General features: G+C 47.2%; 1 protein-coding gene across 1 annotated transcript; it reads left to right on the top strand.

Moving 5' to 3' along the window:
• The first annotated feature begins 4,662 nt into the window (after positions 1-4,662).
• On the top strand, positions 4,663-13,678 carry GHRH (growth hormone releasing hormone). Its single transcript, XM_064729670.1, has 7 exons — positions 4,663-5,032; positions 8,611-8,710; positions 9,525-9,656; positions 10,316-10,420; positions 11,492-11,629; positions 11,886-11,981; positions 12,802-13,678. The coding sequence occupies exons 2-6, from the start codon at positions 8,631-8,633 to the stop codon at positions 11,947-11,949; spliced, it is 519 nt and encodes a 172-aa protein (XP_064585740.1). The 5' UTR covers positions 4,663-5,032; positions 8,611-8,630; the 3' UTR covers positions 11,950-11,981; positions 12,802-13,678.
• Positions 13,679-13,957: the final 279 nt, after the last annotated feature.

A 13,957-nucleotide genomic window follows, 5' to 3' on the forward strand; every position in this document is an offset into this window, starting at 1 on the left:
GGAGCTAGATCCTCGTCTCTTCCCTCATCCTGGGACCCCTGTGAACACCACCACACACTTTCTGTGAATAAATTCCTCCTGATGTCCAACCCAAACCTCCCCTGGTGCAGCTTGGGGCTGTGTCCTCTCATCCTGGCTGGGTGCCCATGGCAGAAGCACCCCAGGCCTTTACACCTCCCCCCCTCCATCCCTGTGAGGGTTTTAATCCCACCACCAATTCTGTGGCCTTCCAGTCCTGGTGGATTTCTCTTTATCCACAAGGTTTTCATCTGCTCCCTTAACACACTCTGGCAGCAACAATCAAGATGTGCTTCTGGCTTTGCTCTTGACAGGGATTTTATTTTTAATTTTATTTTTATTGTCCTGTCCAGTTTCCAGCTCTGAACTGGAGATGGCTCCATAGGATGAGCTACAAAGGGGGAAATGCCTTGGGCTCTGTTTTGCTCATTTGTGGTATTTAAGGAATCTGATATGTTTTGCCCTTTTCCTATCCCTAAACTATCAGAAGTGCCAGGTTGGTTTTTCTGCAGAGCTTTATTACCAGAGAGCCTAAATACTTTGGGGAAAACCTAATCAGTTACTTATCTACTGAGGGAGTAAGGTATGGCATTTCTAATAAAAGGATTTTCTAGGCTGTTACCAAGCATTTGAATGAAGTGGATATTAATGATAACAATTTCAAAGATTTTTAGCAATTGCATTAGATAATCCTTCATGGTTTTTAGTGCAGAAGACATTACAGAAAACTGGAGAACACTGCTGAACGAGTGGCAGAAGCCAGAGATATTTATACACAGAAACTTTTCTGGCATAATAATCCTAAGAGAAAATTGTTCTTAAATGGAGCTTCTCCTGACCCTGGTGAGTGACTAAGGGATAATTCCAGAGCTCAGGAAAGCAGTAAATTCTGCCCTTTCACCTTCTTACCTCCCAAACTCTAAATGTTTGGGACAAAAAAAAAAAAAAAAAAACAACACTGAGAAGGAAGAAATAATTATTGAAAATGTCAGGAGGGATCTTATCAGAATGGATTAACAGGCAGATTAAATTCTTCCCAGTATTACCAGTACACTGGATATGCTGGTGCTGCTGCCTACACACCTTCCCACAGGCTCCAGTCCTCACAGATGGGGTTTGCAGGCAAAGGGGGAAAGACCCTCGTTACTATTTATTTTATTATTTTTCCTCTCTCCCCAACAGAAATGGTGCTACTCACTCCAAGCAGAATAAGGCAGGTGAAATGTGCAGTATTTAGGCAGCTCCTGCCCCTTCTCTCCCCCTCTATTTCCCCCCAAACCCTCCAGGGCAGGAGCCACAAGCAGGTGGTGCCACCAGCCCACTGTGGCTCCCCACCTTCCACAGCCCCACACTGACCCACGCCTTGCACTGACTGGAAATGACAAAAAGGAAGCCATTTATTAAAAAAAGAGGAAGATTTTCCCAAAGCCTACTGGATGTAAGTGGGTTTCAAAGCTAAAATTGATTCAACAAGTGTACATGACAATTTTGTCAGTACTCTGTTCTAAGCAGGGACAATGCTCAGGCAAGAAGTCTTTCTCCAAATCCAAATAATCTTTGGCTTTTTCTAGTCCTTTCTACATTTCTTTCTTGTGGTATTTCCTGCTTGTCTTTGCAGTGAGGCCTCTTTATTATCACTCACTGTATGTGTGATCCTTGTGCTCCAAGATCTCATCACCCTCAGGTTGCACATTTGTATTCAGCCAGGAAAAAAATTACTGACAACTGTTCTTATTTCTCATCCCTTACTGGAAACACAGCCTTCCTCATTCCCTCTCCATAAACCACATTTTGCCTTCTTGATGCCAGTACCATCTCACTCTTATTCAATTTTTTATCAGAGTTTTTTCAAAGGATTGAAGCTGCCTCTCCCTGTTCACTGATCCTGGCTGCAATGTGCTGTGAAACCTCCTAGCCAAGGCTCCTTTCCAAACTGAAATGAGAGTGCTAAGACCAAAAATGAGCTCCCTAATTACTGACATTCACTGCTGGCATCTCAGCTCTGTCTGCCACGGCTGGAGGAGGAAGGAGATGGCGTTTAGAGAGCCAGAAATTCAGGAATCAGTAACTCTCAGGCCTCCAGCTGAGTGTAGCGTGCTGCTGCCTGGCTGAGACTCCTGGCAGTTCACTTGGGTGATGCTGAAATGCTCCAGAGCTCTGCTAGGAAATAAACAGAGGCAGACAGGTATCTAGAGGCTCTATAAATGGATCCCACCTGCAGAGCCCATCGTGCCTCCTGACACATGCACATCTCACAGGCTGCTGCCACTCGCTCTGTGGCACAGGCTCAGGGACAGCTCATGTCTGGAGATTAAGCAGGATTTTCAAGCAGGCTTTTAACACCACGAGACAGTCCTTCCAACAGCCCTTCTTGCACATTTTGAATCTCTGATTTATTTAGTCTGCTTTTAATCTGATCCCCTGCCTCAGACTCATTCTCAGAGTGCACACAGTGCTCTCACCCAGAGCGTCTCCTTCCTTGAGATTATTTTGATAAATGTTTGTATTGGGCTTACTACCAATTTAAATTCCTCCAGGAAAAATTCTCCTCGGGAACTCATTGATGTTCAAAGGGTTGAGTCTGGAGGATCTGAAGATCCAAGTCTCAACACTTTATCCTTCCAAGAAGAAGAAACCAAGTCTTGTATAATTTTCTAATGGCAAGTCTCACCACACCCGCTGGGTTGGAGTTTTGGGTTTTTTTGTTTCTTCCTTAGAAGGAACTGGTATCACAGGCTAAATCTTGTCTTTCTCATCTCATTTTAATTTGCTTGCCTTCCACAGAAATGACAGGAATTCTACAAAGAACTTAGAAACGAAAGTTACTGTGAACACAGCAGTAATGAATGCTGCAATTAAATGATTATGAACTTATTATAATGTGCCTGAGTTCTGCCACTTGGGAAAAGACACTTAAACCAAAATGGGTTCCATCCCACCTCTGTGGTGGCAAACCCAGGAAAAAACCATAATTTTTACTCTTAGCAGTTCTGTTTTATTCTCCATTAGGGCATTTGCCACAAGTTAGTCACCACCCCACCTCTCACAGATATTTCTGCATAAGCCAGAGGGAGAGCCTGTGGAGCCTGGTGGAGAAGCTCCAAAATTGACCTTTTCTGGGTCCTGGGAAGACAGGAAGGTTTTGATTGAAGCTGGGACAGGAAATCCCAGGCGCAGAAATGCTGCTCTGTTTATGCTGTTGCAGAACTCCTAAGCTGGATGCACCCAACAGAGCCTCAAGGGTTTTTAGAAATTTCTGCTGCCTCCTTCAATTAACCCAAAGCCATTGTTTTGGGTCTTGCTGGGTCCAGCTGTGCATGGCAGGAACCCAGCCTGGGCAGCACAAGGAGAGCCCTGGGATGATCGATGATAACTTTATAGAGCCCTCTGTGGAATCAGCTCTCCTGAGATATGAGCACAGAGCACAGCTCTCCAAACCCAGGCTGGGCAGCAGGCACCTATAAACAAGGCAGTTATAGTCTGGTTATCCCTGATCTATTGATTCTCCTTGATCAGTGAAATATTGCCTGGTATCATGTTCAGCTCTGTGTAAGGCAAGGGGCCAGCTGGATGGAGAATCAGCTCCAGACCAGGCTGTAAGATAATACCTTGAAATAGCACTGGTTTAACAGCTTGATCTGATTCATCTGTTCAGCCAGTGCAGCACCAAGACAGTGGAAGAAAAATAAGTCATGCTGAAAAATTAGTGCAACTGGCCTCACACATGAGAGAACACGAACAGATTCAATAAAAGCTAACAAAAATCCATTTAGTTTGCAGGGAGTGCATGCAGCTCTGGGCACCAGGACCAGGATTTTGGAAAACCTGCTCTGTGCTACCCAGGAATCCCCATCTCCAGTGGATGACAGATGATACACCTGCCTGATTTGCAAGAAGCAATGGGAGGCAATAACAGGGTTAGACCATCACTGGGTGGTTCTGACCCCCTGCACACACAGGCACCCCTCTGCACCATCCTCCCTGCAGTCCCTCTGTGCCACCAGCAGCTGGGATGCCACTGTGGTGCCAGGTGAAGGAATTTGGCAGCAGGTAGACATGAGTCATATCATCTGCTGAAACTTCTTCCCATCACAGAGTCCTGCAAGCCCTCAGACAGGACAGTCTGCATCCCCATCAATTCTGGGCATTGTGAAGTCAATATGGAAAACTTGGCAGGTGGAGCTCATGCTGACGCCTCATTTGGAGCTCCTCTGAACTGTCCTGGTCTTCTTGGCACGAAGGCTCTGTGCTGGTTTTAATGGGGCTTTCATGAGCCTTGTTCCAGGAATGAGCACAGCCGCTGGTGGTGCAGCACCCCAGGGAACACCCCTGCCTTTTTCCAGAGCACATCAATGGAGCAGGGCTCTCCAGCTGCTCTCTGGGCTTGGTGTGAGGCTGTGAGGTCTGTGAGGGACTGAACTGCCCCCCTGGTGCAGGTGTGAGTAACAAAGAAGAAGGAGGAAAAGGCTGATAATCAAAGAAAAATAAAATAGCAATAAAAGATCAACCCTCCTGTTCATGCAGCGTGAGAAAGTACTAATGGTTAACTCACTCTCATTGTGCAGCAGAAGGAAAAAATGGAATTGCAGAGGGAAAAGCGAAGTTTACCTGGCAAAGTGAATTTGTCATTCACTCTGCCAGATTACTGCTGTTATTTGCTCTTCACTCTTAGAGGGATAAAGAGAAATCGTGCAAATGACCCTGGGCTGTGGCACAGCCCCCTCTGCACTCACACACACACACAGAGGATGCAAACACAGCCTTTGAAATCCAGGAGGATAATTGATGCTGTGACGGTGGAAGCCCACGGGGCTCCGGAGGGAGCTCAGGTATAAAAGGCTCAGATGAAGCTCCCTGGCAGCCAGAGGACACCGGGAGCTCCGGGAGTGCCCTCCCTGCCCGGCACAGCCTGCGGGCTCCCGGAGCAGCGCCCGAGGAGAACCTGGATCTGCCGCTGGGGAAGGAGCACCTGGGCACGAGCTGATCCAGGAGGAGTTGGTTTTCTCCAGGAAAGGTAAGTGGGAGCCTCTCTCTGTGCATTTAGCAAGATAATGTCTAGTTGGAAGTTGGGGACAGTTAAATTCCACTGAAATGCAGTCAAAGCTGGCATCAGGAATGAGCTTTGCCAGGTGCCTTTGTACCATATCAGGATTTATACCAACACGTTTTTGTACCAACTTATAGAATGAAACAACAATTGAGCTACATCATAAATGCAATCCAATGGAATTATACTATAGATGAGCTTTATAAAGCATGTTAGATGGGCTTTACAAAACATATTAGATGAGCTTTATAAAGCATGTTAGATGGGCTTTACAAAACATGTTAGACGAGCTTCATAAAACACGTTAGATGGTTACTAGCTGTAGCACATTTTTCTCTTTTGCTATGTTGATGTGAGTTTCTTTTTCCCTGGCAAATGAGCGGTGTTTTACTCACCCAGCAATGAAACTGTGTTTGAGCCAAAGCAAAGTGTGAGGAGGAACACAACTCTGTGCTACAGGTAATGCAAAGCCAGCCTGGGCACAGGGAGGCACTTAAAAGGATTTCTGCTTTTCGAATGCAGCATTTCAGGGGATGAAAGTTTCAGCTTTGTAAAACAGCAGGCATGGCAAAAGCTTCATTTCATCTACACAGAGGTGTTTTGAAGACTGCTCGGGTTGAGGTTTCAGAATTGGCCAGAGGCAGTTACCCAGCTCTCCAACATCACTGCCACAATGCTGCTGTTCCCAGTGCACAGGATGGAACAAAGCTATTACACCTCATCTGCTGGAATGGTGCTAAAAGCTCTTCATCTTAAGGGAGATTTATTTATTAATCATTTTTGCACATGCTGCCAGAATGGGAAGGGAAGGTGTCCCTCACCTCAGGAGAATTTCGAAGGTGACAATGTTTTGCAGAGCTGTCGAGCTGCCTGCACACAGGGTGACACTTCCATTTCCCATCTTCTCTTCTGAAATAGCAGACACATCTGGGAAGGGATGTAGAACTTTCATTTCTGATTTATTCCTGGGGGAAAAAGTGAGATAGATGTACCCCAAAATCTGGAAACAGGCTGTGGCTAAGGGAGAGAAGACAAAGCAGGATAGGGGAAGAAGAACAAAGCCAGAAACAAACAAAAAATAATTTCAAAGAGACTAATAGTAGAGAAATAAAAAAAAAGGATCTCAAATGTTCAAAAAGCAATTCTAGAGAAAAATCCAACATTTAAAGAGAAGCCAGACAGAAAGAAAGTGATAATCAGGGCTGTGTCCTAGGAAGGGGAAGCAGACAATGTTGGTCATTTACACTGGCACTTAACTTCTCAGCTCACATAGAAGCTTCTCTAATACTGATTAAATCTCCTGGTTGGCACTTTCTATAGATGCTGGTCTGCTGGTACCCACTGATAGATGCCTTAGATAATTTCCTCTATCTAGAAAGATCTGACTTGGGATTTTCTTGAAGATATTTAGGGAAGAGGCGCAGAAGCAGCATGTTTTTCCAAATTCAAAAGAAAAAGTCAAAAAAGAAAGGGAAGCAGGGGATTTGTTCTAAAAGCAGAAGTCCTGTCTGTCTATCAAAGTCTATTTAAGCATTCCTTGGCTCTTTGGTGGGGCAAAGTGATTGTGTAGGAGGAGGAGATGCCACCCATGAGCCCAAGGAGCTCTGCAGGAGCTACTGTGCAATTCCCAGGGGAAATGCTGGGGAAGCTGCTGGTCCCATCTGGGAGCACAAGTAACTGGAAACAGAGCCTGGGTGAGAACGACTTGGTGATAAGAAACACCATTTCTTAGAGTGACACCCTTTCCATGTCTCTCTGTGCACTTCTGGCACTGCCATTAATTCTGTTCTTAACTTCCCTGGTGTCTGCATCAGACCCACTGCAAGAGCTCAGGTCCTCAATCAGCCTCCCCCTCTCTGCTCTGCCCAAGCAGAAAGGAGAGCTCACTGGTGATGTTTTCCAGCAGAGAGCCTCCCTCCCTCCTCCCCCATGGGTAAAACCCACTCCTTGAAAGTTCACTTGGGTAATCAGAAGTCCAAGCAAGCCCTTTCCATCTGGGAGCTGCTCCTTTCACAGGGAAGTCTCGTTATACATTTGGAAGAGAGGTTTTTTCCCTCCTCTAAGGGAGATCAAACACCTTTGTGCTCTTTTCTTGTGTATAATAAGACAGAGAACAAGGAAACTTGGTATTTTAAAGGTTCCTATCCACATTCTTTAAGAATCTTCTTTGAGCTAAAGATCAGTTGCTTTCAATGGAAGATGGGGAAGAGCGGCATTCACTGAAATACCTTCGTCCTGTTGCTGCTTCCAGGGACAAAAGCTCGGCATTCAGCTGGGCATTCAGCCCCCGAGGGTGGGTGACCCCGGGCTGCTCCGGCCTGAGTCATCCTCAGCCCTTCAGCCAAACCCGGGACACAAAAACTGCACCCACGGCTGAGCCCGGCTCACTGCTCAGAGCTGGAGCTGCTCTCCACAGCAGCACCTCAGCCCTTCCAAAGGGACATATTGACATATTCCAGTCCTGTCCCCTCTCCACAGCAGCACCTCAGCCCTTCCAAAGGGACATATTGACATATTCCAGTCCAGTCTTCTCTCCACTGAAGGAACAGGCTCTGTTTTGTTGGGCAAACCAAGCCCAGCACGTGCCTTTGATAGATGGCTTTGCCAGGGGTACCTCTGTGCCAGTATCACCCCTCTGCCCAGGAGTTTTATTTGGATTTCCCTGTTTCTCCCCAGCCTCTGGACAGCCAGAGGGGCAGCCCAGGCACAGACCCGTGCCCTGCAGGTACAGCCATGAGAGCAGGGCAGGAGAAGTCCCAGGGCTGGCTGCAGAAGGTTCTGTGCAGGCTCCTTTCACATCCCTGCCAACTGCTGCCCTCATCCAGGTGCTTTTAGAGCCCTGCAGGGATTCCTGGGGCTCACAGCAGCCCAAGAGAGAGCTCCTCTCCATTGACCTCCAGGTCAGTGAGGGGCTCCCACAGCACCAGACCCTGACAGAGCAGACCCAGCTCCAGGGCATCACACACAGCCACTGCCCGCCACAGGGACACTGTGCCACACCAAGACAGCTCTGCCTTGGGAAGCACCACAGCCTCAGAGGAACATTTCCAGTCCCTCTGTGCTGAGAAATGAGCAGAGGGACTTGTGGAATTTGCAGGCAGCCCCAACAAGGGAAGAGATGAGGATCTGACTCCATGTTTCAGAAGGCTGATTTATTATTTTATGATATATATTATATTAAAAGAAAATTACATACAAAAACTATACTAGAAGAATAGAAGAAAGGATTTCATCAGAAGGCTAGCAAGGAATAGAAAGGAATGATAATGAAATCTTGTGACTGACCAGGGATTCCAAGACAGCTGGGCTGTGATTGGCCATTAATTAGAAACAACCACATGAGACCAATCACAGATGCACCTGTTGCATTCCACAGCAGCAGATAACCATTGTTTACATTTTGTTCCTGAGGCCTCTCAGCTTCTCAGGAGAAAAGATCCTAGCAAAAGGATTTTTCATAAAACATGTCTGTGACAGGGACTGAGAACACAAGGGTGGAGCTTGGCCTCCCCTCAGTGCCCTGACTCAGCTGCTCTGCATTTCAGGTGACTCCAAGGGGTGGAAGATGCTGGATAAGGCCACCCTGCTCCTGTTCCTGCATTTAGTCTCATGCTCCACCTCCTCCCCTCTCTACCCAGCTCTCAGGTAAGTGCTGAGTGCTTCACCCACACTCTCACTCTGCCTCATCTCTGACCTTGTGCAGAATAAACAGGTGCCAAACTAAAGTTGCCAGCACTTCTGAAAGCCAGATGAGCTCTAAATGGGTTTCTAGGCCTATTTCTCTGTCCTCTCTTAATTTTTTGGGTATAGTGCTGGCCTAAAGGTGATTTCCAAAGAAGGCAGGCACCTGATGGCATATTTCAGCCCAAAGAGTTGCGTTTAGAATTGAATGCTGGGTTCTGTAAAGGGAAATCTGGCTATCTCCAGAGCAGGCAGCACCTCCAGCCCAAACACTGATAAAAATTTGTGGCTGCAGGGCACCTGCACTGAAGTCAGAACTGCAGATATTCTAGTACATGAAATCTACAGATACCTATTAATATTTCAAGTATTTCCTTGTTGGGTCTTACAAGTTGCAACACGGATTTGTACTTCGACAATGAACAGAAACCTAAAACTGAGTGTTGGCTTCTCTAATGTGGATTTGCAGTGTCCCACAGAAGATGCTTTAGCCTTGTGCCAAAGGCATGGCACAATGACACCAGGAACAGTGAGATTCTGCTGGGAGCTCAGTGAGGGGATGTGTGTTTGAGGCAGATCTACAAACCATCCTTCCACTGCTGGGAGAGCTTCAGGGCAGTTTCTAGCTGGGGAGAGTGACAGACAGCACTTGTGTTACTGCTAAGATGGGATGACAAATGGAGAAAGAACAAGCAGGAGAGTAGGGAATGGTGGTTAAGACTGAGCCCCAGCTGGTATCTGAGCACACCTCACAGTGTGCCTGGGGTTTCTCTTGCAGGTTCAGCCCAGGGCCGGTTGCTGGCAAGGCCATGAGCTTCCAGCTGCAGCCCAGCAGCTCCCTGCAGAGCCACAGCCCCCTGGCACAGGAGCAGCAGGAGGAGGGCTTCCTAACAGACCCCACTGAGAAAAGGTTGGTGCCTCCCCTGCCAGCCCTGCTGCTGCAGAGAGTGCTGGTCACAGCCCAGGAGCAGCTCAGTTAGTCCCAAACCATCACCCTTGTCCAGAGCCATGTCCTGCTGTCCCCACCAGCAAGGACACACTGACAGGGGCAGGCTCACAGGCCCAGGGCTCCTGCAGGGAAGAGAATTGTCCACTGAGCTCTGGGACTCTATCTGCAGGGATGCTAGAGCCTCTGCTTTCCCTCTCTGCCAGAGAGGATCATTATTTCTGTCTGAAGCACAGGGGACTCATCCTTACAACAGTGGCACCAGCCCAGGGGTTTGTGCTTCCCTTACCTGTGCATTTTCTGGAGCCTGGGTCTCATCACAGGCTAGAGATGTGCTGGGGGCTCTGTCACCCTGTCCCAGACAGAGCCCTCCCAGGAGGTGCTGGTGCTGCTGCAGAGCACAGGGACAGCCCAGCCCTGCCCCAGGTATTTCATTTTCCCTGCTGCATCCATGTCAGGGCTGAGCTCCCTCAAATCCTTTTACCCTCCAATACTGATGCAGTCCCACACTACCAGCTGTTTGCTGTGGTGACCCACCCTGGAATGAGCCCTGTGACACGTGGGCTGTTCAGTTTCTCTCACTGACAGCTCAGAGATCAGCCTGTGCTTCCTTTCCTCCCCAGGATGCAGCGCCACGCTGACGCCATATTCACTGACAACTACAGGAAATTCCTGGGGCAGATTTCAGCCCGAAAATTCCTCCAGACCATCATTGGCAAGAGGCTTGGGTAAGCCCCAGCACCCTGCTGCCCTAGGGCTGGGTTTTGCCCATTACCTTGGGCAGTGTTTTCCACACACCTGGCAGAATTGGCTGCCTTTCAATGCAGCACAAGCAATCTCTCCTGCTGCTCCACATCCCAAAGGGCATCCTGCATCCCTGCAGTCTTGGATACCCCTAATCACAGTTATCATCCTAATTAATGCTTTCCTCCAAGGATGTAAGCATCAAATCAGCTGAGAGTTCTGCTGCAATACCAACAAGTAATAATATTTGCTGGTAATATTTGCAATGATCCTTCATTGGTAGGGAACCTGTAGAATTTGCAGGCAACCCCAGCATGGGAAGAGATGAGAATCTTGACTCCATGTTTCAGAAGGCTGATTTATTATTTTATGATATATATTATAGTATAGTATATTCTATTATTTATATTATATATTTATATTATACATTTATATTGTTTATATTATATTTATAGTTATATTCTATTTATACTATTGATATTTATATACTAAAACTATACTAAAAGAATAGAAGAAAGGATTTCATCAGAAGGCTAGTAAGGAATAGAAAAGAATGATAATTAAGTCTTGTAACTGACCAGAGAGTCTGGGACAGCTGGGCTGTGATTGGCCATTAATTAGAAACAACCACATGAGACCAATCACAGATGTACCTGTTGCATTCCACAGCAGCAGATAATTATTGTTAACATTTCGTTCCTGAGGCCTCCCAGCTTCTCAGGAGAAAAAATCCTAATGAAAGGATTTTTCACAAAATATGTCTGTGACAGGAACCATTATCCCTGGCCTGGTGTGAACACAGAAAACAGCCTCTCCATTACCCTTGGCTGCTTAGATCACTGAGTGCCACTGAACAAGACCAACTGGTCAGATGCAAGCCAGCCCAACCCATCTTCTAACAAAGCAGCAAATACGGTGCCCAGTTCCTTGCTGAAATTAAGCAGAGTTTCCTTAGGCTCAGTCCCAGCAGGCTCCCTTTCTGTGCTGAGCCAACCTTCGAGTGAGGGACAAAAAGCATGTCAGAAACAAAGAGATTTCTCATCTTCACCCACCAGAAGCAGCGAGAGCAGCCCAGGGGAGGGGCTGCAGGAATTCCTGAGCCGGCGCCAGTCCGACAGCATCCTGATGGACAGCCAGTACCAGCAGCAGATGGTGCTGAGGGACTTCCTGGGAGCCATCCTGCAGAGCCACAGGTGGGTGGCAGTCGGGTCATCCTCTGCCCACTGCAGGAGCACACCCAGCTCCTTATCACTGCCTGCCTAACATGCTGAATTAAGTGTCCTTTCAGGGAAAGAATAAGGCTGAGCTCACAAGCAGGGTGCAGCCTGCACCACACAGCAGCACATCACTCTGCTGTCTTCTCAGCCTTGTAATCCAGTCAAGTAGTAGCAGAAAAGAGAATTTCTCTCTTGATCCCAGTGATGCCATCCCTGTCCTCTTCCTTGGCAGGCCTCAGGACATTGACAGCAGTGGGCTGGAAGGCTTTCCCAGCACCCTGGCCAAGCTCATGTAAATATTTCTCCCTTTTCACCTCCCCACGCTCTGGTGAGTACCATTCCCTGCTCAACCCTGTGCATAACTCACTGCTGCTGCACTGCTCAGGCTTTGAAGGCTCTCCTTAAGCAATGCCAGCCCCCACTGCTGCCCATGAAGAAGGTGCTTGCTGCAATTTAAGGGGGAAAAAGCTCCCAATAATATTGTCAAGTACCTAAAACCCTGTTAGATTGAACAGACAGAACACAAGTGCTGTGGAGCTGCATGTGGGTGTCTGGGAACAGGTTTGCAGCAGCACAAAGCAGCCTTGCAAAGCTATCTGAGATGGGGTGCCTGAGGGTCTAGGCCAGGCTCAAGGCAGACAAAATCTTTCTCCAGCAGCAGAACCTGTCTCTAGGTCCCTGGGACATGTCAGGATTTCCCTGCACTGGACAGCAGAGAAAGTTTTACTGTTTTCTGTATCCCTCACTCCTGAAAACAGTCAGCTGGAACTTGAATTATGCTCCAAGTCTTGCCATTCCTGGGGGAATGAGAGACAGCACACCATCCATCCTTGGGAATACCTTCCCTTGATCAGCTGTCCCATAGAAATGAAGCCTGTCCAATCCTGCCAGCACAATAGAAAGGGGTGTGGAGAGATCAGTGTGCACACTGAACAAAAGAGGGGCTGGGGAAGAGGGGGAAGATCAGAACTCTACATAAATCTCACAGCTGTGAGAACATAACATTCCAGCATCTCCCTTGCCATGCTTGACTTGGTTACCTTTCCACAGATAAGGTCAGTCAGGAAAAGCCTCCAAAGGATGAAAAAATGTCTGTGTGTGCTTATGAAGTTTTCTGGTAATTCTCTTTTCCTCCTCTTTCTGTCTAGAATAATTCAGAGCTCATGGACCAAACTGTACAGTGAGCCCTTTGTGGCAGTGAAGACACTCCCAGATGTGAGCAGCTGGAACCTGATGCACACACTCCTCAGATCTGATCAGAGGAATGCAGTGCTGAAGCACTACTTAATTTACTCCAGTCTTTACAATTTAACTCCCCTCTTGAAATACTGCTCTGTACTAAATTAGAAAACAAACCTCTGTGGTTTAACCTCAGGCTGCTATACACAGAGACTAAAAGAAGTACACTTGTAATCCTGGGGACATCCTGTCTGCTAATTAAGGTTTCAAATCACAAAGTGTGGCAAAATTTCTGCCAAGTCATCTTTCTGTTTGAGGGCTTGATTAATAAATATGAGGCCACCAAAAGGCACCTTTAGGCAACTTAGTAAATTGATTACAGCGTTCTCCAAATTGATGCTGATGGCACAGCCACACACAGCAAGGATCAGGGAGAGGTGAGAGATGAATTCACACATCTCCCATTCACTGGAAACACTGCCCAGGGCTGCTGCTGCCTGCCTGACACAGAATAAACTCTAAAATGCTCAGCTATGGTTCCTGCTCAGCCTTGAGGAGTTCAAGCTGAAGTTACAGCTCTGCCAGAGCTAAAGGAGATCCCTGTGCATCAGATTGGGCTGTCACTGTTTCAACTCAACCTCCTGTTGCAGCTGTAAATGTTTTAAAAGGAGTAAGTTATTAGCCCAGTGATCTCATACAGCTCCTTGCTCTCTCTCACCCCAATCCCCCTGTGGTTTGTGTAATTATGTCTTCAGAAATGTAAATAACACCAGGATGGGGTCTGCTCTCCCATCAGCAACAGGAAATAAGAGTTGTTCTAAATAAACCTGTCCAACAGCAGGTCAAGATGGCTCTTTTGTTGAGACCTTAGTTTCTTGAGGAAGATGCTCTTCAGACACAGGTGTCAAGTGCACCAAGGATGACTCAAAACTGGGCTGACAAAGGCACCAGCTCCAGTACCAGTAACAACACCAGGCTGGAAACACAATGGTATATAAATGTGTGTTAAAGCCTAGGAAGCCTTCCCTCCTTGCATTCCAACAATTCCATGTAAGTCTGCAAAATTATCTCATTTTTCCTCAGGTGCAATGTTTTAGGACAGGAGGCTCCAGTGTGCATGGAAAT

Source organism: Zonotrichia leucophrys, chromosome 20 (assembly GCF_028769735.1).
Source record: "Zonotrichia leucophrys gambelii isolate GWCS_2022_RI chromosome 20, RI_Zleu_2.0, whole genome shotgun sequence".
In the NCBI taxonomy this organism is placed as follows: Eukaryota; Metazoa; Chordata; class Aves; order Passeriformes; family Passerellidae; genus Zonotrichia; species Zonotrichia leucophrys.

Excerpts from the sequence above, each read along its gene's own strand:
- GHRH (XM_064729670.1), top strand. The coding sequence starts at position 8,631 with ATGCTGGATAAGGCCACCCTGCTCCTGTTCCTGCATTTAGTCTCATGC. Across the intron at positions 8,711-9,524 it reads CCTCTCTACCCAGCTCTCAG|GTTCAGCCCAGGGCCGGTTG; the intron begins GTAAGTGCTGAG and ends TTTCTCTTGCAG. Across the intron at positions 11,630-11,885 it reads GCCATCCTGCAGAGCCACAG|GCCTCAGGACATTGACAGCA; the intron begins GTGGGTGGCAGT and ends CTTCCTTGGCAG.